At 53.2% G+C, this 25,918-nt stretch overlaps 1 protein-coding gene across 8 annotated transcripts in view; it reads left to right on the top strand.

Moving 5' to 3' along the window:
* LDB3 (LIM domain binding 3) overlaps nt 1-25,918 on the top strand; it is a 58,028-nt gene that overhangs the window by 24,791 nt on the left and 7,319 nt on the right. For 3 of the 8 annotated variants that reach the window (XM_079899696.1, XM_079899695.1, XM_079899693.1), the window contains 5 exons: nt 13,119-13,261; nt 18,541-18,955; nt 20,144-20,324; nt 20,940-21,060; nt 24,905-25,020. In XM_079899696.1, the coding sequence (XP_079755822.1) occupies nt 13,119-13,261; nt 18,541-18,955; nt 20,144-20,324; nt 20,940-21,060; nt 24,905-25,020 (976 nt within the window). Of the gene's footprint in view, nt 1-3,526; nt 4,292-9,804; nt 9,988-13,118; nt 13,262-18,540; nt 18,956-20,143; nt 20,325-20,939; nt 21,061-24,904; nt 25,021-25,918 lie in introns of those variants that run through there. The other 5 variants (XM_079899699.1, XM_079899698.1, XM_079899697.1 and 2 more) reach the window with 2 other exon arrangements.

Here is a 25,918-nt window from a genome sequence, read left to right as displayed (position 1 = left end):
GGGGAATCTGAGGGTCTCTCACGAAGGCTGCACCTCCCCAGAGAAGCTTCACTGCACCCCGCTTCCAGGTAGCTCACTCCGGCACAGCCTGAGTTTGCCAAACCCAGTGCCCAGCAACCTGGGCACTGTGGCAGCCTATACAGGCTTATACATCTGCTGGGGTGCTTTTTCCTCCCTGTTGCTGTGTCCTGGAAAAGCTGGCAGGGATGCCAGGTGTTCTGTACCAGGAAGGGCACTGGTGGCCTCAAGGGCAGTAGTAATCTGCAAGTTAGAGGACCCTGCAAACTTGCCCCTCATCTGTCACTGCTCCACCTCCGAGGCCTGCCCCCGCAGAGTCCCAGAGCAGCTCAGAGCCCTGCCCTGACCTCCCCTCCTCTCGTCTCTGGCCCTGGCTCCCGGCACTGTGACGCTGTCTCTGTATCTGGTAGCAAGTAGCTTCCCTCCGAGGCTCTAGTGCCCACCTGCTGGCCTAATCTCCAGGGACTCTATCTTTACAAGGGAGGCAGGGGAGGCCCTGAACAGTCCAGGCATCAGCTGCAGACTTGGCTCACCTCCCAGGAAAGACCCAGCACCTCAGCAAACTGTCCAGGTGGGCTTAAACACCAGCCTACTGCCAGGTTCAACATGGGTACAAGCTGGCTCCCAGCCTTCATCTGAAGTAGCAGAGCCCCATCCAAAGCTGAGCCTCCAATCTCAGAGCGGTCACCACGGCTTCTGTCTGACTTCCGGAAGGCATTCCAGGGCCCAGATGGCTCAGAAGGTTGGGTCCACGTTGGGCAGCCCTGACAGGGGTGGGAATGCAGGCAAGCCTAGCTTCATCCTAGGCAGGGCTTGAATCTGCAAGGCATCTGGATCCCACTGCTTGGGCGTCACCATCCTGGAGGGCCCCCGTGTGTAACTCAGGCATCTCCTGGCCCCCACCTTGTGGTGCCGCTGTCTACACGTTCAGTCTCTGTGTCTACATAAATGCTCCCCTCAGTAAAGAACTCCGCATCTCTTCCTGGTCCCCAAGCATTAAGGAAAATGTTGATTTTAGTGACCAGTTCCCAGAGGAGTTGAAGGTGAGGGTTGCGTTGTACAACAGTGCATCCGCAAACAATGTAAACACCCTCTGAAGTCCCTTCTCCGACGTGCCACCGTCCAAGGTTCTGTTTCCTCTCCACCCCACCCCCACTTCTAACAGAGCACCAGGACTCACTGGTTTCCCCCTCCTCCCCCTGCAGCCTCCCTGGGCATGTCGGTGTCCTCCTTCTTCCCCGTGCACGCTCAGCTCTGTCCCGGCTCACGGGCAGACTCTCCTGGTGCTGGCGCAGCTCAGGGCTGGTAGCGAGAGTTTCGTGGATTTTCAGTCTTTGGTGTTCTGCCAGCCTAGCAAGTTCAAAATTCACAACTGGAGAGACCAGGACACCCCCGGGTGTCACCTGAGCAGCCCTCCTTTTTGTCCTGGGACCTCCCTCCCTTTCTCTTTCACCCGCTCTCCAATCTCTTCCCATCTCTTCTCGTCCTCCCTCTTCTTGCTTCTCTCTTTGGCTAGCTGTGAATTTCCCAACCGCTCCAAGCAGAGCAGACTCACTACCCTCGCCGATTCTCCAGGACTGTTCCTGACCCTGTCACTGAGCATTGATGAAAAAGTCTTGGGCCTGGCTGGGCAAACTGGCCGCGTCTGTGTCCTGGGTGGTCTCTATGGGCTGGTCCATTGTTGCCGCCTGTGGTGCTGTCTGCAGGGGTATGTGGGCTCCGCCGCAGGGCCTGGGCTTCTGCTGTCATCGCCCCTTCTCCCCAACCTAGGAGAGGCAGTAGCAGGGGATGCCTGGCACTTAGATCGTGGTTCTGCCTCTGAGTTTCCGTGTGGCTTTCGGCTATCCATGTGATGTGTTTGGGCCTTGGCTGCTTCTTGATATTAGGCAAGTTTGGACCAGTGGTTTTCAAATATGTTAGCAGGGGGCCCCTCTTGTCAAACAGGCTCTTACACAGAGACCATATGCAGGACTTAAGGTATAGGGGAGAGTCTGTCAGGTAATAGAGATGTGGGAAGGTGGCCAGGTGTACACGTGGGGACACAGGACTGTTACCATACGGAAACGTAAGACCAGCATTGCCCCATCCTCTGACTTTTAAAGACCTAAAGCCGATCTTCCTGATCTTTACATGCTGGCGATTCATTGGTTAAACTATTCATCTTGAGACAACTGCAGATTGGCATGTAGTTATAAGAAATAATACAGAAGAGATCCTGTGTAGCCTTTACCCCCACTGGTAGCATCTTGGCAAAACGATAGTACGATATATCCCTACCAGGGTGTTGACGCTGATACAGTCGAATGCAGAATACTTCCATCACCTCGGGATCCCCCCATGTTGCCCTGGGCCACACCCACCTCCCTACTGTGCACGCCCTGTCCTTAACCCACAGCAGCCACTAACCCGTTATCCGTTCTCTGTTTCTATAATTTTGTCATTTCAAGGATGTTATGCAAATGGAATCGTACAGCCTGAGACTTTATGGGATGGGCTTTTTCAGTCCGCCTAATTCTCTGGGGGTTCATCCAAGTTTTGGAGTGTACCAATGGTTCATGCATGTCTTTTTATTGCCAAGTCGTATTCCATCATCTGGATATAGCAATTAATTTTTAAAATGAGTTTTCAAAACTGTCCATGTTAAACACACTGCGTTTGTGGCTAGATGTGGCCCCTGGGCCACCAGTTTGCACCTCTGTTCTGGGGGATGTTAGAGGCCCCTCTGGCCTGGAGGATCTAGGGTTCTGGCATCTGCGGCCCAGGCCTTTCCCAGGCACACTGTCTCCTCCATTTCTCCATTTCTGGCCGTTCCTTACCTGCTTTGTCCTATGCCCTCAGCTGAGCAGGCTGTGGGCTGAGCCCCAGAGGCCCTGCTGGTGGGAAGTCCTGGCCCTAGTATGTGTGCCAGCGGCCTTGTGAGTATGCGTTCGCACGTGTGCGTCTGGCTATGCTCAGCCCTAGGTGGGCGGGGCAGTCAGTGGTGTTTGAAGGCTTCTCTCTGGGGACAGAAAAGAGTTGGGAGAGACTGGGGCAGCACAGGGAGATGGCAGGTCTGCTCACCAAGCCTCATCATGGGGACAGGCGTTCTTCCTTCTTGATGCCCAGCTAGGGGACAGAGACCATGCAAGGCTCACCTGCCTATGGGGTTCAGTCCCGAGAGCCCACAGCCAAAGCAGCCCTGCCCAGCTCTAACCACATGGGCCAGGGAGAACCCAGAGACCCCCCCATTTGCCCAGCCTGCCCTCAGACTCTTCAGCCAGGCCCCTTCTGCACGGCTCACTCAAGTCGGGAACGTCAGTCCCTCCGTCCTGGTCCTTGCGACTCTGCCTGACCCCCTGGAAAGTACCCCCCGGGTGGCAAAGCCTCTCCAAGCTGAATCCCTTCCTCCCTCCCATGCCCTCTGCCCCGGCTCTCAGACAGGGTGATGGCGGACACACCCCCTAACCCCTTTCTTTCTTCCTTTCTCTCTCTCTGTCTCTGTCTCTCTGTTTCTCTCTTTGTGCCACAGGGAAAGGTTTGAAACGGAACGTAACAGCCCACGTTTTGCCAAATTGCGCAACTGGCACCATGGCCTTTCAGCCCAAATCCTTAATGTTAAAAGCTAAAAGGCTGTCTGGAGCCCCTCACCCCTCTCAGGCCGGACCCCCTCCCTCCTTCCCCCCACACAGATCTGGCATGTGAGCCCCACGGCGATGCTTGAGAATGTATAGCTGTGCTGGGGGGCACCTTCGCTAGTCACCTGCAGCAGTTGTGCTCTCTGCCCGCCCTAGAGCTGATGGCCGAGGCCCAGCCCCACGCAGCACTGCACCCACTCTACTCCCACCCTTCAGTGCAACCCTCACCACCCCCCAGATAGCCCAAGCCTCTGCTCCCCTGTACAGGACCTTCCTGTAGATCAGAGAGAACGTGATGGGGTTTGCTGGCAGAACACCCCAGAACCAAGGGAAACAGAGTGTGTCACTGGTCCATTTCCCACCAACCTCAGCTCCTGGGAGGGGCAGCCTGGCCTAGTGCCATCCTGGAACAAGCTGCCCATAGATCAGGGTCCTGAGAAGAGGCCAATTCCCCGGCCCCCCTCCCTCCTTTGTGCCCTCTGGAGCCCAGGCAGCCCAGGGCAGGGCTCCCTGTAGAGGAAGAGGAGGCCCCAGGGTGGATGAGGTAGAGGCCCTTCCTGGTCATGGTGAGATTGGAGCAAGTGTTCTCCTCTCCGTGCTGTGTGTGCTGCTCCCTAGTTCTCTCTCCTGTACATATAAGCATGCTCATTCTGAAATAAAGAGGATTTGAAATGAACCAAACCAGCCCCAGTCCTGCTGTGCCTGTGTGCATGTCACCAAAGGGGGCAGGTCTGAGACGGGGAGAGGATAGGTACCTACAGAAGAGGTGCAGGGGCAGTGCCCGCCGGGGCTGGGACCTGGTGAGCTCTGCCCACCACTGTTTTCCTGCCCCTAGGGCCCTGCCCAGGGCTGCAGGGCGCAGACAGAGAGGACGGCAGGTGAGAATCTGTGCTGCGGGCTGGTGGGCAGCCTTAGCCTCCTTCGGGGTAGCGTGTGCGTGGACAGAGGAGCGGGATCTGAGTGCCCGCGCCTCTCCTCCCATACCCAGCCACAGCCAGCAGGCCGAGCCATCCCTCCCTCCCATCAGAAAGCGTGCCACAGCCCCTGGCCCAGGAAGGCACTGCTCACGCTCAGCCCTGGTCCAGGAGGGAGACACACCTGAACTAAGGAGCGGCTCACAGGGGAAATGCTGGGGCCCCCCGTGGGCTGGGCCCCGGCTCAGGGGAGAGGAGCTGGGAGGTATGCCTGGTGGAGACTTGCTCAGGTGGCAGGAAGGAGGGGAAGGCCCTTGCTCCTGGCCTCCACACACCTATGGCCTTGTCCTGGTCCTGAGCGTTTGGGAAGGGCCGGGCTGGCAGGCTTATGTCCTCCCCACCCACCCGTCTGCCCATCAGCCTCACCCCTGACTGGGGGAACCACAAGCTGAGAACATGAGATCGTGGGCACTTGGCAAATAATGACAGGTGCTGAGGCCCATCCCTCAGGGCTCCCTCACCACCCCCGGGGCTAGACTGGGCCACAGCCTCGTGCCCACCCCCGCTGCCTGGGCACAGGCTCTTTTTCTCACCCTGGGGACCTTGGCAATCCGGTCTAGAAGAGCTGGCCAGGGAGACTGTTCTGTCCTGCCTACCACCTTGAGATGCTCCCCAAAGCCCCCCACCAACCTGTTCCACCTTGGCCTCCCGTCTCTTCCTGCCTCTAGCAGTCTGACTCCAGGGCCAAGGCGAAGACCAGGCGAGGCAGGCTGGCTAGGGGATCAACTGGGGAGGTGGGGGGAGGGTGGTGGTGCTTCCGCCTGCATCTAGGCATCCTGGAGCACACTCATACTTAGCTGACCCTTTACTGAGGACTTCCGAGGCCAAGGGTAGGTTGGGGGTTGGGGGCTGCCAGACAGAGAGAGGCCCCAGGTAGTGGGTGTCCTAAGGCTGGCAGAGGACCTGAGCCAATCCATCGGAGCTGGTGGCCTCCCCATCCGCCGTCCCCATCCCCCCGGCCTGTCGGAGCCCTCCTGGATCCACCTGATGGTTTGCTTTCCAGCCTGCCTGGTGCCTCCCCAGTGACCCCAGGCCACTGCATGCAGCACCTTGGGTGGCCCCAGGCCAGGGCTCTGTGTAAAGCCCTCTGGAGTAAATGGGAGAGATGTCCTCATTCAGCATTCTGTGTCCTTGGGCATTAGTCAAGGCACTGTGCCTAGCTGCTGTAGGTACAGAAGGAATCAGAAAGAGCTGATGTGATTGTGGCTGACCGTAATGCAAGGCTGATCATGTGAGGTCCAGAGACGGGGGGCGCTCCTCCGACTGGAGGATCAGAGAAGGCTTCCTGGAAGAAGGGGTCTGTGTGTTTGATCTTCGGGAACAGTTAGGAGTGGGGCATGTGCAGTTATGGAAGGCTGCACAGGTACTCTAAGCAGACAGAGCAGAGGTGCTGGGTCAGTGTCCCAGAACCCTGACTTAATCATTTTGGCTGGAATGGAGGGCGTGCAGAGGATGTTATGGTTAGTAGCGGTCTGGAGCTGAAATGCCAGGCTCTGGGTTTTGACTGTATTCCAACACAACGTGGAACGAGTGAAAGCTGCAGGGCACCAGTCACACTACAGCCTGTGGGGATCGTTGCGGACTGCACAGTTCTTGAGGGATGTCATCACCTAGACTACAGTGTCAGTGTGGCCCCTGGAGTCATGCAGGGCAACAGCCCAGCTGCAGAGTGACATGGTCAGGGCTGCCCTGAGCAGTAGTCATCAGGCTGCAAGGTGGAATGCTAGGTAGGCAGGTGGCAGCATGAACAATTTCAAGACCAACCACTTGACTGGCATTCTATCATCATCCAATCAACAGAGATGTTCATATTCCATTCTCCAGCATCACCCCAGTAATGGCAAACCGCACCCAGAACCATCAGTCACAGCACCTCCACCATCGTCAACATTTCCAGCCTGAGCCCAATGACTACAAACCCCCAGGCCCAGCACCACCACCATCAACACCATCCCTATCCTTTCCATACCTAGTACCATTGTCATCAGTAAGAGCATAACCAAAGGCTACCACAACAGAGCAGGGTGCAGGGTTAGCACACTGCACCCTGATGCCAGCGGGGTAGAGGGGTGGGCTGAAAAGGGGACTGGAGCCAGGCTGTGTTTCTCCTTTGGCCACACCCTCCCCATGCAGCCACCAGCAGTCAATATAGTTGGGTTGGGTTGGTTTTTGCTTAGATGTTTAAGGTGAATTATGACCAAGGCAGGAGGCAGCTATAGAGTCCTAGACCAGGCTGGGGTGATCTGACGGGTACTGTCTTTAGGACTGAAGCCAGGGTCTAGTAAGTTCTCTGCAGTGCTTGCTTTCTGAGACACCCCCCCCCCTCCTTGGGGTTTCTGGGGGCTCAGGGAACTTCAGGCAGGAACTGACCTGGAAAAGAACCCAAGATCCTTCAGGATGCTCTTCAATGCCACTCCTACCTCCTCGAGGCCCTGGTTGCTTGGTGTCTGCAGACAGTGGTCCTAGATAGGATGCCCCTCAGCCAGAACCCCAAGCAGCAGGCTCACGTGCACGTCCTTGGTCCTGCCCTATGGTAGGGTCACATCCAGCCCCAACTTCACCCCACAGAATCCAGGGTTCACATGGAGCTATGCCTGGGGAGAGCCGCAGGTAAGCTGGTCTGACAGGGAATTGGAGCACAGGGGACAGGCAAAGCCAGTTTCCTATTTGCCCTGCAGAATACTTTCCCCAGCCTGGGTATTTTCATCACTGCTGTCCTCGATTCCCGGAAGCCCACTGGAAGCACGTGGCCGTGTCAGGGAGAAACAGATAAAGGAGAGGGGTGTCCTCTGTCAGGCGGAGCCTTCCCAGGCCATACATGTCCATGCCATGGGGCTCTGAGCAGCCAGTTCAGCAGTGTGGTGTCAGGACCTGCAACTGTTTCTCTGAGGCGGCCACTTCACAAGCATGGCTTCCAGAAGCCAGGTTCTTTCATGAAGGGTGAGGAAGTGGCTCATGGAAGGGCCAGGGCTGGGTACCACCACAGGCCTAAGAGCTGGGCTGTCCAAGGCTTCCTCTCTGAACCACTAAGCTGGGAAAGAGCTGCACAGGGCATGGCCACTGCCCTTGTCCACCCTGGATGCTTCCTATGCAGTCCCAGAGAAGAATGGTGCGCCCTCCCCTGAGGCAGTCAGCTCAGCCTTGCCTCTTCTCCAGTCCTCTTCTTCCCTGACCCTCTCGTGCTATTTCATGCCTTTCTCTACCATACACTTCACTGGATGGAGGAGAGCACGTCGTGACGCTTTGGTCAATAGCTCATGGCCCCCTGGCATCCCTACCTGGGACAGACCTTGGTAGTACCTTGGTCCTCAAAGTGTGGTCCACGGACCAGCAGCATCAGCACCACCTGAAAGCTTGTCAGAAATGTAGACTCTCAGCCCCACCCCATACCTACTGGGCCAGAAGCTGCCTTTTAACAAGACTCCCAGGCAATTTGCCTGCATATTAAAGTCTGAGAAGTGGTATAGTGGTTAGCGATCACGCCTATCTCTGCCAGTTGGTAGCAATGTGATGTTTTAGCAGAGATTCAATCTTTCTGGACCTCAGGTTCCTCATCTGTAAAATGAGGATCTTGATACCAATCGCCCAGTGAGGTTGAAAGGATCAAATGGAGTAATGGGGTGCCGCTTATACAGCTGTTTAGGGCAAGGCCTGGCATATGGTAAGCACTCAGAGAGGGAAGAGGATTATTCTAATTATTTCAAATAAGAATAGAGCCTTTTGTTGGGGAAAGATTCTACTTGACTGATTGCATGAAGAAGGTTCTTTGTTCCTGTATGAGGGACCCCTTGAGGTACTAGGTAAGGCTTCAAATCCACATGCCTCAGTCAGAGCCTGCTGTCACTGCCGGAAAGTTCTAGGAGCTCGAGCAATTCAATTCTCTCAGTCTCCATTCCTTCACTTATTAAAAAGAATTGATAATACCCACACCAGAGGGTTTTTGTGAGAATTAAAGACATAGGCCTGGCACATAGTAGGAGGTCAATAATTGAATTTCATAGCATAAGGAAAATCATTTCCACCTATAGGCGTTGCAGTATCCTGTCGCCGTTGTAACAAGTACAGACATATCTTAGTCCAACAACCCATGTACATTTCTTTGCTTTCCTATAATTTAATTTTTATTCCCGCCCTCATTTCACAGGTGGCCGAAATCTAATCTCATCGACCCAGGCTCTGATGCTCCTCTTGTCTGGGGTGGTTTTGGGAAAGAGGGGCTTGCAGGATGCCAAGGAGGGTGGGGTGGGGAGTCTGGGCACCTGGTCCTTGATCATGGTCTGCCTGTGCTGGCATCTGCGGGGGTATCTCCATCCGTCTGGTCACACTGGTCCACACTGGCAGAGCAGTCACCTCTCATGTTCCCAAGTACAGGGACTTTCAGATGTGCAGGCGCTCAGGGCCACGTCAGTGTCACTCTCAGGTGTGTGGGAAACTGTCTACAACCCCCAGGCCACAGGATGGCCTACAGGTCTTTGGGCTGCCTCAGGCCTGCCTGCCCCTTCACCATGGGCCTAGGCATAGGGGACCCTGGGGTCCTGCCACTTCCCCAGGGTTTGCCCAGAAAACGGGCACAGCTGCCTCTATTCTCCAATCCCTCACGCCACGTTGCCCCCTTTCTGGTCCAGATGACCTTGATCTGTCCGGCATGGTAGCTTTCACCCATCTTCCAAATGTATCATCAGTGCCCTGAGTGCTTCGCAGCCTAAAGCCCAGGCTATCACAACTTCAGAGCTTAAGCCCTTGACAACAAAATACCTTACCTCTGCTTTTTTCATTATATCATCCCTTCTCAAAGGCAAAGCGTGCCTCTGACTAAATGAGGAAGGGTGAAAGAAAGGAAAACAGGATGGGCGAGAAACCTTGGTTGATAATTTAGACTACTTTTTGACCGCACTGTTTTTATAGTACACGTTGAGAAAGACAAATTAGGAAGTACACAAAAATGGGAGGCAGGGGAATCTCACTAGGCTTGAAAATATTTTTGACGTTACTGTGATCTCCCTGTGGTCTGAGCCCTTCCGTCTTGGGGTCCTGGGTGGGGGTATTCTTTCCCTGAGCCTGGGGACAGGACTTCTGGAAGATTCTGCTCTGTTGGCAGTAAGGCTGGTACCTTCCGCCCAGCCTGCCTCTTCTGCAGCCACCGCCCCCCAGCAGAGGGGCGTCCTTGACCTGTTGTCTTTCTCGGTCCGCCTCATCAGCACCCCCATTGAGCATGCTCCAGTGTGCACCAGCCAGGCCACCACCCCGCTGCTGCCCGCTTCTGCCCAGCCGCCTGCTGCTGCCTCTCCCAGCGCAGCCTCGCCACCCCTGGCCACAGCCGCTGCCCACGCTGCCACCGCCTCTGCCGCAGCCCCTGCCTCAAGTCCTGAGGACAGTCCAAGGTAACTGGCCCACAGGTGCCAGCCCTGACTGCGGGGAAGGGAGGCAGGAAAGGCCTCCCCCGGGTCCATCTGTTGGCAGCTGTGTTGGGCCCTCAGAAAGGTCCATCCAAAGTGGTTAGGACCCCAGGGCCCTGGGGACGCCAAGGCTCTGCACTGCTTGGTGCTGAGAGAGAAGGGGAAACTGGAGGTGCATTCAGGGAAGCTCACTGGGACGTGTCACCCTGCCCCAGGGGCACATGCTCTAGGGAGAAAGGTGAAAGTCACACACACACATACAAAGTTAAATAACGAAGGGAGACTGTGGGGAAAGTCTGTGTTCCTGGAGCTGGGATTACAGAGAAAGAAAGGAAATCAAGGAGGCCTCCGTGGAGGAGGCTGCGGTAACCCACTGAAGGTGGGTCAGATTTGGGCAGATATTTAGCAACTACCTTGCCTTCTTTTGATGGAGAAGCATGCTAACTCCAGAGGCACCTGATGGAGTGGGATTTACATCTCTGCTCTACCACTTACTGTCTCTAACCTTCAGAAAGTGATGTAACTCCTCTGAACCTCCGTTTCCTCATCTGCTAAGGCACTAATGCAAAGCCTATTTTATAAGGTCAGGATAGAAAAAGTGTACATAAAACACCTAGCACATAATATGCTCTCAAGTATTGCAGGTTACTGCATCCCTGCTTGCCCTCATGGGTACTCAGGCAAGTCGGGGGAGGGGTGTGTTGAAGGGTGTGTTGAAGGGTGTGGGGAGGCAGAGGGGGTGGGCTGGACAGGTCATTCTGGAGCCGCCAGGCAGTGTAACAGTCCAGGCAGGCCCAAATCTTTCTGGGCTGTGTGGAGCTGCCAAGTTGGTGTTTGGGGTCAGAGCCAGCTTTCCCAGTCGCCACACTCCCCTCCCAGGGTTTTGCTGCAAAGACATGGCTCTAGGTCAGGGTGCATAGTTCCCTGGTGCAGCCTGAGGCCCATGAAGGGTCGGCAAAGTGGCCTGTGTGCTGCACCCCTTCCCCCGGGGCTCCACAGTGACCCAGGTGGTGCTGAGCCCAGCCTTTCCCCATCCCAACTCAAGCATCAAGGGTGAGCCTGGCCCAGGCTTCCAGGGCTCCTCATATCCCAGCTTCCTGGGGACACGTAGCAAGCCGCTTCCCTTCTGCACACCGGAATCTCTTCAGGTAATCTCTTCAGGCCTTGCTCCCTGCACAAAGAAGAAACCTTGAGAAGGATAAGATATATCCCTGCTGTCTAGTGAGAAGATGCCTCCCCAGTTTGAAGGGGGGGCTTTAGATGCTGCGGCCCCATGGATGGTCTAGCCTCATCCCTGGGGCCTCAGCCCTGTTCAAGGGCAAGCTCCAGCGCCCGCTCCAGGCCTCTGTGTCTGGGGGCCCTCGGGACTCCCTCAACAGGACAAACCCTTCCTCTACTTTGCCTTGCAAAGAGATGTGAGGCCTGGGCGGAGGCTGGAGAAGGACCTGGAGGGCTCCCTGCATCAGGCTGGAGCAGAGGGGGCCAGGGGACCACGCTCTGGGCCCTCCTTGCACACGGGCTGGGATGGAGCTAGAGGGAGCCAATGGGAGACAAATGGACGCCCAACGTGGCCTCAGAATTCTTGCTGGGTATCTTAAGTCTCTGCTTGCGGCCCCAACACCAGTCTCTGGCAGAGGACCTGTAGTTCCTGGGATGCTGGGAAAGCATCCTCCACTGGTGGGAGAGTCTGGCCTTCTCCTGCCACAGTGGAAGCTGGGCACCTCTTGGACACGGCCTCTTTCTCTTCCACTGAGGCTCCTACTCCACTGGTCTTAACAGGGGTATATCAGAGAAGGGCAAGCCCAGGGAGGGGAGACAGTACCCTCATTCAGCCAGAAACACGGCAGCTTGGCGTGGCAAGCCCCCAGGTCTGAGACACTGGCTCTCTGAGACTCATTCTACCTCCAATTGTCTGGGACATCACCACAGACCCTTCTGAATCTATTTAGGAGCCTGGCGGTGGGTTCTTAGCTCAGGGCAACCCACTCCCAGAGCCCTAGAGAAGAAGGTATTCCCTTATCCTGTGACTCTGCCCAAAGGCAGGCAGGAAGCCATGGGTGGGCAGGGGTCAGTATATTTTAAGGGGCTCACTTCTCCAGCGCTCCCATCAATGCCCCATTTGCCCTGGGGGTGGTCATGTCATCCCCCTTAGGATGTGAAAGATGCAGAGAGAGACCAGGGACATGTTTTATAAGGTTTCATTAGTTGTAAATGAAAAAAAAAAGGGGGGGGGTTCACTGACTATTGGAATTGGGAAACACTGGATCAGACAAAGTTAAACAGACTGCTTAGCTGTAGGAGCCTTCAGTTCTCTAAGAGGAGAGGCCAAGCGCAGCATTTCCTGAGGGCAATGAACTGGAACTTTTTTGTTTTCCCATCTCTTTGGTCCCATGGTCCCTGGGTCACAAGTGGGAAAAGGCTGCTTTAAGCTTCTCGGCAGATGTTCCACTGGGAGGAGGGCAACAGGAATCCTGTATGGAAGAGGAGCCTCTGAGTGTGTGTGTGGGGGCCGGGGGGGGGGGGGGGGGGGGGGCGGGGAGGGGTCTCCTGGCCTCCCATGAGACCTCCCCGGAGCACTCTTGCCCAGAAACCTGAGACTTTGCTGCTCCCTCCAGCAACAATAGAAAGGGGGAGGGGGAGGAGGCCAGGTGGTCTGAGGCTGTGAGGTGCCCCAAAAGGTCAGGAGGTGGAGGGAGTAGGGTAGCTCTGAACATCTCCATCTCCCCTCTCTCCTTCCTCTGCCCCCTTCCCTGCCCCAGCCCCCATTCCACAGTCTCTACCCAGGGGTTGAAGGGTTTTCACTGCTCCTATCTGGCTGGTGCCTCTACTCTCTCTCTCCTAAGGCGGTGGCACCAGCAATGGGCTGTATTTCTCAAGGTGTCTCTGCTGTTCTAACCAGACTCACCAAGACTCAGCACCCAAGGAGCAGCTTCCTCCCCCTGAGACCTCCATGGTCTTTCCTTCTCAGCCTCTGGCAGCTCCCCAGGGATATCTTTGTCAGGTTTCCTCCTGAGAGGCTCCTTAAAGATCTGGGAGCCAGCCTGCTGTGTCTCCAGGCCCCAGGGCCCGGGTGGGGCTGTCCTTCTGGCTGTTAACTCTTAACCCCTTGGTTCCAGGCCCCAGGCCTCTGCCTACAGTCCCGCTGTGGCCACCTCTCCAGCACCTGCCGCCCATACATACAGCGAGGCCCCAGCTGCCCCTGCACCCAAGCCCCGGGTTGTCACCACTGCCAGTATCCGGCCTTCTGTCTACCAGCCAGGTGAGAGGCAGAGTGGGAAGGGAGGCTGTCTAGGCTGGGCGTGGGCTCCAGGGGTCAGCTCCAAAGCCACGTCCCCCTGAAGGATGGTGGTTATAGAGGCGCTGCTGATGAGGTTTCAGCCTTCCTTCCTCCAATTGTGGGCCAGAATCTTATGGAAGCTGCCTCTGGTGCTGGGGAGACAGGTGGCCAGTGCCAGGCAGGGATGGGGCCTCCCAGCTCTTGGGAAGAGGACATTCCTGCCTGGGGATTTCCAGGCTCCAGGTGAGGAAGGGAGGGTTTAGAGGGGAGGGGCTTGTTCCTCCAGGAGTCTGGATCTGGCTCAAGGCAGAGGATAGGCAGCTGTAACAAAATGCCACGGGCTTTGAACAGGCCTACTGCATAATGTGATGCTGGGCAAACTGCTCACCTATCTGGTCTTTGGTTTCTTCAGCTGGGACAGGCTAACTAGAGGCATGGAGAGCACATGTGACAGGCGGGAGAGTGGCCCACACAGGGTCTCCAGGTGGCTGGCCTCACTGGCTGGCTGTTCCATCGCTCTGGTCCCCATTCTCGTCACTGCGGGGACCAGGGCTCAGCCTCTGTCTTCCCTTTTCCTAGGCAAAGTTGGGCCTCTCCCCAGAGTTCCAGGGCGGTTCTCAGGCTGGCTTAGACCCCTCCTTCCCCTGCATGCCCCTGCTCAGTGAACTTAAGGGAAGATAAGACAGGGACTGAGGCAGGAAGCACCTTGCTTGGGGGAGTTGACTTGATGTGCAGGGCAGAGGAGCCACAATCAGCCCTCTGTTCTATGAAGTATACTCTGACATTAGTGCTGAGGGTGTAGACGTGGCTTTAGCGTCAGACTCCGGTGCCAGGCTCCGCTCTGCTATCTAAGGCAAAGTACTTCATCTCCCAGTCCTGTTATTTCCTCGTTTAAAAAATAGGCATATTATGTACACCTGGTGCTCTGGGGATGAAATGAAGCACCCAGCACAGTGCTTGGCACACAGGAGGTGCCCTTCTCTGTCTCTTCAGAAGCAAGAACACAAAGTTCTGAGGTTAAAAGTCCACAGGATTAGGAAGCAGTTTGCAGCGGGCTGCTGTGGTGAAAAATCTCCTATGGAGGTAGAGGAAGCAGCTGCTCTGCGGAGATGGGGGGCACAGGAGGGAGGGTGATAAGGAGCTGGGAGGAGCAGCGGCGGATGGAGGGGGCGCAGGGAGAGTATTTCCGCCCGGGTGCGGGCTCCGCTCCCAGGCAGGTCCTTCTGGGCATCTTCCGGGGCGGGCCCCGGGTTTCGGCGCCCCCGCCCCGGCTGCCGGCTCTCCTCTGCAGGCCCGCCAGGAGGCGGCACGGCTCCGGGGGCGCGCACCGCCGGGCCACCCCCTGGCGTCTGTCTCCTCCTCCTTCCGGCACTGGAGCCCGGGGCGGGGCGAGACGTGCTGGAGCCCTGGAGCTGCCGGCCTCTGCGGAGTTCCCAGGCCTTGCAGACGTTAACTCATTCCTGCCCGGAGGGAAGGAGGCCGCCGGGCGGCGCGCGCCTGAGCCGGCCTGCCTCTGCCCCCTCTCCTGAGGGTGGGGTCCCAGGGAGGCTGGCAGGTGGTGTGGGAAGAAACGAGGATCGTGGACCCGGGCCCCTCCCCTCCTCTCCACCGCCGACACCGGGCCCGGGGAGAGCGGGGAGCCCGTGTGCCGTCCGAGCTGCAGCTCCCCGCGAGGGGTCCTCCGGGTCCAGGGTGGAGTTCGCAGCCCAGATCTTATCGCCTGTGCCGAGGCTGGGTGGCCGCTCCCCGGAGCACCTGGGGCCCGGGAGAGGGCCGTGGGCAGAGGGCCCCCCACTTCCACCCCGACCCCCACCCCCGCGGGGGCTGTGCGCTCGCAGGAGCCGGCCCGACCTGGAGTGAGTCAGAAATCACCTTGTTTAATTACACCATTCCCGAGCCAACGAGTGCGATAGGGGCTTTTGAACTTGCCAATTAGAGATGAAATATCACCTTCTAATTTGGACGGGCTTTATTCCGTCAAGCAGAAATAGCAACAGCCCAGGGCTCGCAGATGGGATATCAAGTCTCTCTCCTGGCACGTCGGGGATGGTGGGGCCAACCAGGCTGAAGGGCGCAGAGGGAAGGGACCTGGGAAGCAGCTGCTCCTCACCGGGGACCTGATGGCTGAGGGAAGCTGCCGGCCTGCGCCTCGAAGAAGGGAAGGGCCCTAGCTCTGGGAGGGTGTAGTCTTGGGCAAGGAAGCAGCCCACCCGGGCCCAGATGCCGGGTGCCTCTGACCTGCTGAGACCTTCGTGTGGTGGGGATTTAGAAAAGGGGGGGTGGATCATGGAGTCTGGAAGCCCTTCCGAGGAGGGAAGAGAATGGCTGCCAGGCAAAGGGAATAGGGTTAGTGTTGCTGGAGGGAAGCTGGAAGTGGGCAAGGGCCCGATTTGGAAGGGGCGTGCTAAACCTTGTTTTGCTGCCTAGGGAGTGGTTAAGCAGGGAATCTGGAGTTGAGACCTGCTGCCTGAGTGCCAGTTTCAGCTCAGCGTTTCTTAAATTCTCCAAGCCTCAACTCCTCTTCTATAAAATGGACTTGAAAGTACTATCTGCCTGGTTGGATTGCAGCGAGTATTACATGAAATAGTGCACATAAGGGCCCTGGTGTGTGGAAGAAGTCAGTACTTGGTAACCGTTGTTCTGATTAGGACAGTACTGTCTAATAACAATACATTTTCTAGTAGCCACACTTTTTAAAAGGAAGCAGGTGAGATTAATTTTAATATATTTTATTTAACTCAGTATATTCAAAATATCATTTCAATGAACAATCAATATAAGATTATTAGTGAGATATTTTACTTTCTTTTCTTGTACTAAGTCTTTAAGAATTGGTGTGTATTTTATATTTATAGCATGTTTCAGTTTGGACTAGCCGCATTTCAAGTGCTTAATGGCCACATAGGGCTATGTATTGGATAACACAGGATTAGGGCTTTCATTCTTAATCCCTTTTAGCAGAGATCCCCCCTCCCACTTTACAAAAAAAAAAAAAAGGAAATAAGATCTTGCACAGAACCCCATTATTGAGAGAGGGCTGAAGCTGCTCTAGCATTTTGAGACCCTCTGTTCCAGGCACTTGGGAGCTGTGCAAGCTTGTTAGGGAGGGTGACAACACCTCAAATATGGGCTTCACAGGTTTACTAGTGCATGCAGCATGTCACTCCAGTAGGTCCCCACCCTGTGAGGCAGGCAGGGATGTCACACCTACCACCACTGATGATTAGACTCAGTCCCAGGTTACTGACTTCAGGGGTGCCACATCTCCCACCGCCTACATCCCACAGTCTCCCTGGGCTGGGATCCCTCAGGTGACCATCAAGCTGTGAGATGAGCTGACGGTTCATCTGGACCATGAGACCCAGGAGTCACTCTCCTCACCACCTTCACTAACATTTAATGACACATACACAGTGCCAGGTACAAGGCTAAGCCTTTATAGTTCTTATCTCCCATCATCCTTATAGCAACCCTGTGAGGTAGTAAGAATTATTATAGCCATTTTTAGACGAGGAAATTTGGGCCTAGAGACGTTACGGAACTTGCCCAAGGACACACAGCCAGGATGTTGTAGAGCTGGGACCTGAACCCAGGGCTCCTGATGGCTGTGCTACATGCCAGACCATGCAGCCTCCTCCAGGTTGACAGGTACTCCTCCACAATGTGGTGGGCCCAAATATTCTGGAACTTGGACTCATGTTTTTTACAGAGGCAGCTTGGGGTGATAGAAAGAATGGTTTTGGAAATTCACTCTGCCACTTACTAGCTCTGTCTGAGCCTCAGTGACCTCCACTGTAAAAGGGATTAACCCAGATGACCTGTTAGGTGCCTAGCCTACCCTCTTAGTAAGTGGGAAGAAGATTTCCTTACGGAGAAAGTTTTACCTTTGGAAGCCAGCGTCACTCCCAGGATGGCTCTAGGGCAGGGCTGGGGAGGGTTTTACCCCTTCTGTTTTCAATAACACAGGCCCGGTCCCTATCCGTTCCCAGCACGGGGGTTTCCATGTCACCCACCTCTGAAGGGCCAATCATATGGGAGTAGAAGGTATGGGGTTGGAGCAGCAGGCTACAGGCCACCTAAGGTAATCTAGGGGAACCAGGTGGGGAGAGACCAAAGGCCAGGCCGGGAACTTCAGCCCTGAGAATGTCCTTCCTTTCCAGGCTGGAGCCTGATGGGGGCTGCCTCAGCATCTATCAGCACAGTCCATTCACCAGGCCAGACTCAGGAATGGGGAGGGAGGCTGCCCCGACACACTTCCTGGGGTAGGGGGAATGAGGCCTCTTTCCAGAGGAACAGACTGTAAGCTGAGGTGAGGCTTCTGGAACCTCCCTCCCTAGGAGGGGAAGCTGGTGAGACCATGTGTGCCGGACACAGCTGGGTCTGCCCCGGCTGGCTTTACAATGGGGGGCAGCAAAACTTAGAAAGCTGGGTTTTGAGGGCCCGGGCCTCGGAGGGCTTTGGGGGAGCAGCTGCTATGCTCCTTCGTGTTGCCGCCCTAAATCAGTTTCCACCAAAGTGATGAGGGGGAGCATGTGTCCCCCCAGAGGCAGCCGCAGGCTGAGGGAGCAGCTACACCTAGGCTGTGTCGCCCCAGCATCTCTGCCCAGCTTCCCTCCGAATACTGCCTTCAAGACCCACCACCCAAATGAAACCGAAATGGAATTTCCCCCCAGTACAAATCAAGCCACGCTGTTTTTCACGAAAACGATTGTAGCTAAACCTGAAACCTGAACCTGAAAACCTAACTGTCCCGTCATCTGCTTTGTCCCAAAGGCTGGACTAGGTCCAGTTCAGCAAACGCTTGTGATTGAGGCATTTCAGATGTCAAATCACTGGTCAGAGTGCAAACAAAGGCATCTTCCAGTCAAGGCCAAGCTGACCCACTCCCACCCTCTTCCTGGCCCAGGGGATCCAGATATGAGCCTGGCCCGGCCACCCCTGCCCCCGTCCCTGTCTCCTGCAGGCCTCTGGCAGCCAAGGCCTGGCAGAGCCGCACCCCGCACAGCTGCAGATATTTATAGCCCTGTCCCTTCTCCGAAGCTCCCGAGGGCTCTGCTCCGACGGCTGTTTATCTCCCTTGGCTCCCTGCTGCAACTTCAAATTGAGGCCATCAAGAAGTTCAGGGACGCGTCTCCTGTAAAAACTGGCATTGTGCTGCTCTAATATTAAAGTTGTCTTTTCCAGTTCTCTGGCTGGGGGCGGGGGAAGCTGGGAGAAATGAATTCCTGACACATTTTTCTTTGGGTATTTTTGGCTTGCAGTGCCTGCATCTACCTACAGCCCATCCCCAGGGGCCAATTACAGTCCAGCCCCCTACACCTCCTCCCCTGCCCCCGCCTACACCCCTTCCCCTGCCCCCGCCTACTCCCCCTCCCCAGCACCAGCCTATACCCCCTCGCCAGCCCCAAGCTATAATCCTGCACCCTACAGCGGGGGCCCTGCGGAGTCTGCCAGCCGTCCCCCATGGGTGACAGACGACAGCTTCTCTCAGAAGTTTGCCCCTGGCAAGAGCACCACCACTGTCAGCAAGCAAGGCCTGCCCCGAGGGGCCCCTGCCTACAGCGCACCACCGGCTCCGCAGGTGTCCCCCCTTGCCAGGGGTACCGTGCAGAGGGCGGAGCGCTTCCCAGCCAGCAGCAGGACTCCGCTCTGTGGCCACTGCAACAGCATCATCCGGTAAGGGCCAGCTGTGCCTCTGTGCTGGGGTGCTGGGACGAGAGGGGGACGGGAAGGCAGATGTAGGGAGAAGGCCGCATGCAGGACAGCCTCAGGTCCCTCTGGCTTGCCATCTGGTCTGACCCTCTCTGAGCTTTAGCTTCCATACCTGTGCGATACCCACTTCCCTGGGGAGTTGGGAGGATTCCACGAGGTGAGTGGGTGAAGCTCCCAGCACGGTGCCTGTGCCAGCGCCGCCCCCTTGGGCTAAGGCTGGGTTCTGGGAATTGCAGGTCCGGATGGTAGATTTATTGGGCCTGTTGCAAGCTGGCTGACAGTGCTAGTTTTGACCCATCTTTCCTTCCTTTCGAGATGCTCCTGGGTCTGTCCACAGACAAGCCCGTGCTGCTCAGGGCTTTGGTGGGCATCTGCCACACTAAAAGGAAAACAAGTCATTTCATGCTTAGAGGCCAAGGATCATGGGTGGTACTTGTTTGAATATAGTATGTTTATAGTATGTGCATATGTGTGTGGGGGGTGGGCTTGTGTATATGAAAAATACACTTTTATTTAAAAATAAAGTATCATTAGAAAAAATATAGTCATTAGAGAAGAATTAGAAAATTCAGAAAAGTAAAAATTAAAACATGAAGCGTTTCTTCAGTGCCACTGTCTGACTACTAATCTGGAGACAGGTTTGTGTCCTGGGTCTACCATACTAGCCCTATAGCCTCGAACAACTTACTTAACATCCCTGTACCTCAGTTTCCTTATCTGAAAACGCGTATCATAATAGTACCTGCTTCATAGGATTGTTGTGAGAATTAAACACGTTAAATAATGCAAATTTCTTCTTGAATGGTACCTGGCGCAGAGTAAGCACTTAATAAATGCTAGCCATTAGCACCGTCATCATTGCTCTTCTTACTACAATTATCAGTAGTCAACCTAATGGATATTCCATAACATACTTACCCAGTCCCCTGCTAGTGGATGTTCAAGTCGCTTCCCCACCTCTGTTTGTTGCAAGTGATGAAACAACATCTTTTTGCCTGGAGCTTTATCTGAATTTCCTGTTATTTCGTTAGAACAGTCACAGAAGTTATAGCGTTCTAGGGTCAAAGTGTGAATATTGTTGAGCGTTTTGAAATATCTGGTGTTAAGCTTTGGGGGCTGCCTTAGAGGGGGTACTATTCTCTGCTTCCCCAGGGGCCCCTTTCTGGTAGCCATGGGCCGCTCCTGGCACCCAGAAGAGTTCAACTGTGCCTACTGCAAGACCTCCCTGGCAGACGTGTGTTTTGTGGAGGAGCAGAACAACGTTTACTGTGAGCGGTGTTATGAGCAGTTCTTTGCCCCGGTCTGTGCCAAGTGCAACACCAAAATCATGGGGGTAAGTGGGCTGCATTCCTCTCCTCTGACCCTTGTCTCTTTTCCAACCAATCTCTCGTCCTCCACAAGGTTGTGGGGTCCTATTTGGAAGCCAAGAAGTTGCTGTGCTAACAGAGCAAGAACAACTCCATTTCTGTCCTAGAAGGGAGTTGGTTTGCCACCAATGAACTAGGGAGTAAATGAACTTGAAGCAAGAGATCCGTGGGCCACATCCCTGGCCACACAGCTTGAAGTGGTGGCAGAGCTTCTGCAAAGCAAGTTACTGCTTCCTAGCCTGACCTCACCGTGCACCTGCATGTGGCTTTGACCCTCGATGCCCCTTTGGTAAAATGGCGATAACACATAGTACTTCCCTCCCAGGTTGGGTGGGAGGGTGAAGCGTCACAGCTTATGGAAGCACGCACAGAACCTGGCACCCAGCAAGTGCTGCACGAGTAGGAGCCTCTCCTCTGCCGCCCCTAGCCTTCTGCGGCGTGTCCAAGGCCCGCTTCTTGGGCTCTCCTGCCCTGCTCCCTGATGGGATGCTCCGGCAGTGACCGGGGCTGGTGTGGAAGTTAAGCCTGCCTTCTTCTCCCTCCTGGACCTTTCTGTCCTGAGCTGAGGCTCTTTTCCCCAGGAAGTGATGCATGCCTTGAGACAGACGTGGCACACCACCTGCTTTGTCTGTGCAGCCTGCAAGAAGCCCTTCGGGAACAGCCTCTTCCACATGGAAGATGGGGAGCCCTACTGTGAGAAAGGTAGGACCTCTGTGCTGTGGGGAGGCCCCACAGTCTGGGAGAAAGGGGTAGGGGTTCCCTTTCGCACACATTCAATCTGTGCTGTTTTCCCTGCACCAAATATGTGGACCACAAGTCGGCATCTTGTGACCGCTTAGGAAACCTTTCAGATGATTTTGATTTGAAGACCACAAGGTCTAGTCTGAAAAGGCTTTGGCGCCGGCCTTTGTCCTAGGTTCTGTTCCAGGCTCCTGTTTCAGGCTGGCTTTGTAACCCTGATTGAGTTACTAAACTTCTCTGAGCCTCACTCTCCCCATCTGTAAGAGGGGGAGATCAACACCTGCCTCCCAGAGTTGTGGTGAGGATTAAACCAAAGAAACTTCGGAACTAGTCAAGTGCATGCAGGTCCCCTCCCAGCTCCTGTGATGTTTACCAGACTTTGATGTTCCTTCAGCGTCCAGCCAACTCCCTGTCTGAATTCGGAGTTTCTCTGTTCTCCCCAGACGCTATATGTTATCTTATAACTTGGAGTCAATTACGGTAAATTCTGAAGATAAAGCCATCTGTTAGAGTTGGGCATCCTGGCTAACTAACCATTCAGTCACTCACACATTCACACACTCATTTATTCATAGCCTGCCTCTTTCAGATAAGGATTTGAGGCAGGTTCCAACAAAGGTAACAAAAACATGAAAGTTAAGACAATAGAACTAGCAAAGCAGCACCAAGAAGAAGAGGGAAAAGGAAACATGCTGATTATGAAGAATAACAGAGCTGCGCTGACTGGGTAGCAAATGTGAGAGCAAAAAGAGAAACATGGCAAGTTAGTTTACTTTAAAACCAGAAAGGAGAAAACATTCCAGTTCTTCAAGGGGAAAAGGAAAACAAAATTAAAATTTTTTTCCCCCTGACAATAAATTATAAAAGAAACTTCTTGGGTTCTGAGGTACTGGTGAATTCTCTTTCCAGCTCTGAGGCTCACTGAATGACTTTAAATAAGTCACTCAGTCATTCTGGCCTCAGAGTTCATATCGGTAAAAGGGAGAAGATAACACCTGTCTTTTCCCTTCTTAAGAGGAAATGGTGATGATTGGTAATTAATAAAAGTGCTGTGGTACCAATACAAATTGCTATTGTTAGTCGACTAAAAGCATTATAACTTTCATAATGTGTGATAAGCCACAATTTATGCGTGAGGCTTGTGAAAGAATGATAGATTAACACTATTACCAGTGCTCCTCTCCCTAGCACCCCCCCCAAAAAGATTTTCAAAAATGATGTTTTGATTAAGAAGACCCAGGAAAGGGATCATCTACTGTTAAGAAAAGACAGCAAGGAAGCAGGTTTAGCCTCAGCCTTAGGCACCCTGAGAGACCCTGACTGAAGGCCCACAGGGGCCACTTCCAGGCTGTGTGACCATGGACAGGATGCTTGCCCTTTCTGAGTCTCTCCTTCTTCACTTAACTCTCAGAGGCTGTTGTGAGGATTAACTGAGATAATGGGTGCACAGCTCTGTAATGGCTCTGGGAGACCCACAGCTCTCCAAGAAGCACAGTTTGAAACTACTTCCTTAAGCAATGGGAGTCACTGTGATGTTTTAAGTAAAGAAATAACACAATTTAATTTTTATTTTAGAAAGAGCATTAGAAATTTAATATGCTTGTTGAATGTGATAAAGGGTGATATTCTTATAAACAAAGTAAAGAAAGGAGAGCTAGATGATCCAATAGTGAGGTAAAGTCAAGCCTGTTGGTTAACCTGCCCTAGAGATAAAATATCAGAGTCAGCCCCTGTCCCCGTACCATGGGACACTGTGTTTGGTTCTGACCTTGTCTTTTTTTTTTTTAATTATCGTGGGGGAAAAAATACACATATAAAATTTACCATCCTAACGGTTTTTTTTTTTTTTTTTGGCTTTTCACTTTTTATTTTATATTGGAGTATCACCGATTAACAATGTTGTGATAGTTTCTGGTGCATAGCAAAGGGACTCAGCCATACATATACATGTATCCATCCTAACCATTTTTAAGTGTACAGTACAGTAGTGTTAAGTATATTCACACTGTTGATTGATCTGAAACAGATCAGAATGTTTTCATCTTGCAAATATGAAGCTCTGTACCAATTAAACAACTCCCCTTTTCCCCTCTCCCTCCAGTCCCAAAGAAAATTATAAAGACCTAATAGGAGAAATAAAGGAAGGAATACATAAATGAGAAACTAGATTATTTTCCTGGTGGGAAAGGCCCATGCACAAACTTTATTTAATACCAATTACATTCCCCTTTTGTAGAATAAATGAGGAAAATACCAGCTTTTAAAAAAAATGTATTAGGGGACTTCCCTGGCAGTCCAGTGGTTAAGACTCTGCGCTTCCAATGCAGGGGGCGTGGCTTCAATCCCTGGTTGGGGAGCTAAGATCCCACAGGCCGTGGGGTGTGGCCAATAAATAAATTAATTACTTTTAAAAAATGTACTAGGGTCACACCTGTGATACCAAATTCATAGTTCATAGCCCCCACTTCATGTTGACTCTCAGCAGGTGGTCTGAGACAGTGACTAGGCATACCGTCCACAAGGAGATCTGAGCAGAAAACCTCTGTAAGAAAAAGCCAACTGTGGCAGAGCTGTGGAGAGACAAGTACACTTCTAGGAGAATGAAGGCTTTGTAAAAGGCATCAAGATTCTTCTAGAAGAATCTGGGAGAGTTCTACAGTGAGTGCAGTGGGAGTGCTGCCCACTACCAGGCCCAGACAACTGGGGCCGAGAAGCACAGGCCTGGCCCGCTGTCTCACCTGTGTGTCTCTGGCTAGGCCCTTCACCTCTTCCAGCCTCATCCGCAAAACAGAACAAAAACAATTTCGCCAAGACTAAGTTTATTCATTAATTTATTGATTCAGTGATTCATCCATTCACTCATTCATTTGACATATGTGTTGGGTACTGACTTGTGTGCCAGGCACTGTGCTGGGAGTACAAAGAAAACTAATACATAGGGCTTCCCTGGTGGTGCAGTGGTTGAGAGTCCGCCTGCCGATGCAGGGGACACGGGTTCGTGCCCCGGTCTGGGAGGATCCCACATGCCATGGAGCGGCTGGGCCCGTGAGCCATGGCCGCTGAGCCTGCGCGTCTGGAGCCTGTGCTCCGCGACGGGAGAGGCCACAACAGTGAGAGGCCCGCGTACCACACAAAAAAAAGAAAAGAAAAAAAAGAAAACTAATACATAGACCTTGACATTGAGATACTAGCAAATAATACAATCTACGTGAGGATGCTTGGTAAACTGTAAGGCATTATGTAAATAATATTTGGTATTATTATCTCTTTGGCTGGGGGAGGGGAACATGTCTCAACAAAATAGCTCAGGTATTGTTTCTAGTAGTGAAAATTTATTATCAACACAGATGCCCAATGACAGAAGAATGACCAAGCAAAGAACATGCTACAACTCTAAGAAATGTTAAAGGCTCTCACTCTTCCAAAATAAGCAGAGCTGCTGGGAAATAGGATTTTTTTTCTTTTTTGGGATTGGTCTGTTTGGACCGTAAGAGGTGACAGAGCAGAGGAGAAAATCACCCTGCAGAAAGTTAATGACAGTTCCAGAAAGTGTTTGCAGATCAAACCAACACAGGGTGGTGACTAAGCCTGAATCTGCACCACACCAGTGCAAATTATTGGAAAAGGAAAAAACCAATCATGTAACTGAGTATTTTGTCTGCAAGATGACAAGTAACCAATTAGGTTTCATCCACTGCCCCCAGCCCAGTGATTTGGGGGGTTGTTCTGACATTGGGTCGATGTGGCTGGGACACTCCTCCCAGCCTGCCTGGATGCCTGGTCCTTACTCTGCCTTTCATTTCAGACTATATCAATCTGTTCAGCACCAAGTGTCACGGTTGCGATTTCCCCGTGGAGGCCGGTGACAAGTTTATCGAAGCCCTGGGGCATACTTGGCACGACACCTGCTTCATTTGCGCAGTATGTTTTTTGCTTGGGGTTCTGACTTTCTGAGAAGAGGCAGGAGGGACCAAGTGGGGCCAGATGACCAACCCTTTACATCCCTTTCAACCCTGGCATTCTAATATTCTGTCATTTTTAAAAGCCGGCAAATACCATGATGCCTCGATATGTCACAGCTGAGCAAAGTTTTATTACTAATAATGATTTATTAACCAATATGGCTTTGTTACTCTCCACTTCATTAAGGACAGAAGAGTGTCTTAGGATCTGGCAAACTAGCAGCTTTCCTCAGCAGTGATGCTCTCAATAGGTGGGAGGAGTGAATGATGTTGGGATTTAATAGGGGCAGGTGGCTTCCCATGGTTATAGGTCATTTAAGATATGATGATGTGATTCAACGGTTTTCCCCTAAATTTTCACCATGAACACTAGATTGGAGCTTATTGACTAATCCTATGAAAAGCTGAGATAAGTTTTCTTTTGACTGAACCTTTAGAAGGGCTGAGTATCATTGCATTTTCCTAAATGGTCCTATTCTCGATATATAGTTGCCAGGAGATAAGCCCTAGATTAAGTATTAACCATGTGCAGTTTATTTCTGCTGAACAGCCAGGTCATTTTTACCGTGAGATTGACGTTTTCCTTCCAAGGGCTTTGGGCTGGGGAAGGGACAGGGCAATGAGCCTGCCGACATTTAGAGTCTGCGTTAGAATTAGAAAACAGTCGTCCCTGATAAAGCCCTGTAATGTGAATCTATAATTGACTAAACTTTATTTGGGAAAATCAATGTACTACTACTGCTTTTTTTTTTTTTTACCAGAGTTGCTCAAGGTAAATTTTGGGAACGTGTGAAAGGTCTACAGAGTTTAAACTTGAACAATTATTATAGACTTATGACATGGGACAACCATAGTCA

This window comes from Stenella coeruleoalba (assembly GCF_951394435.1).
Source record: "Stenella coeruleoalba genome assembly, chromosome: 16".
NCBI classification, from domain to species: Eukaryota; Metazoa; Chordata; class Mammalia; order Artiodactyla; family Delphinidae; genus Stenella; species Stenella coeruleoalba.
Note: the sequence above shows the minus strand (reverse complement) of the source record. Positions and strands in the feature narration are given on the sequence as shown.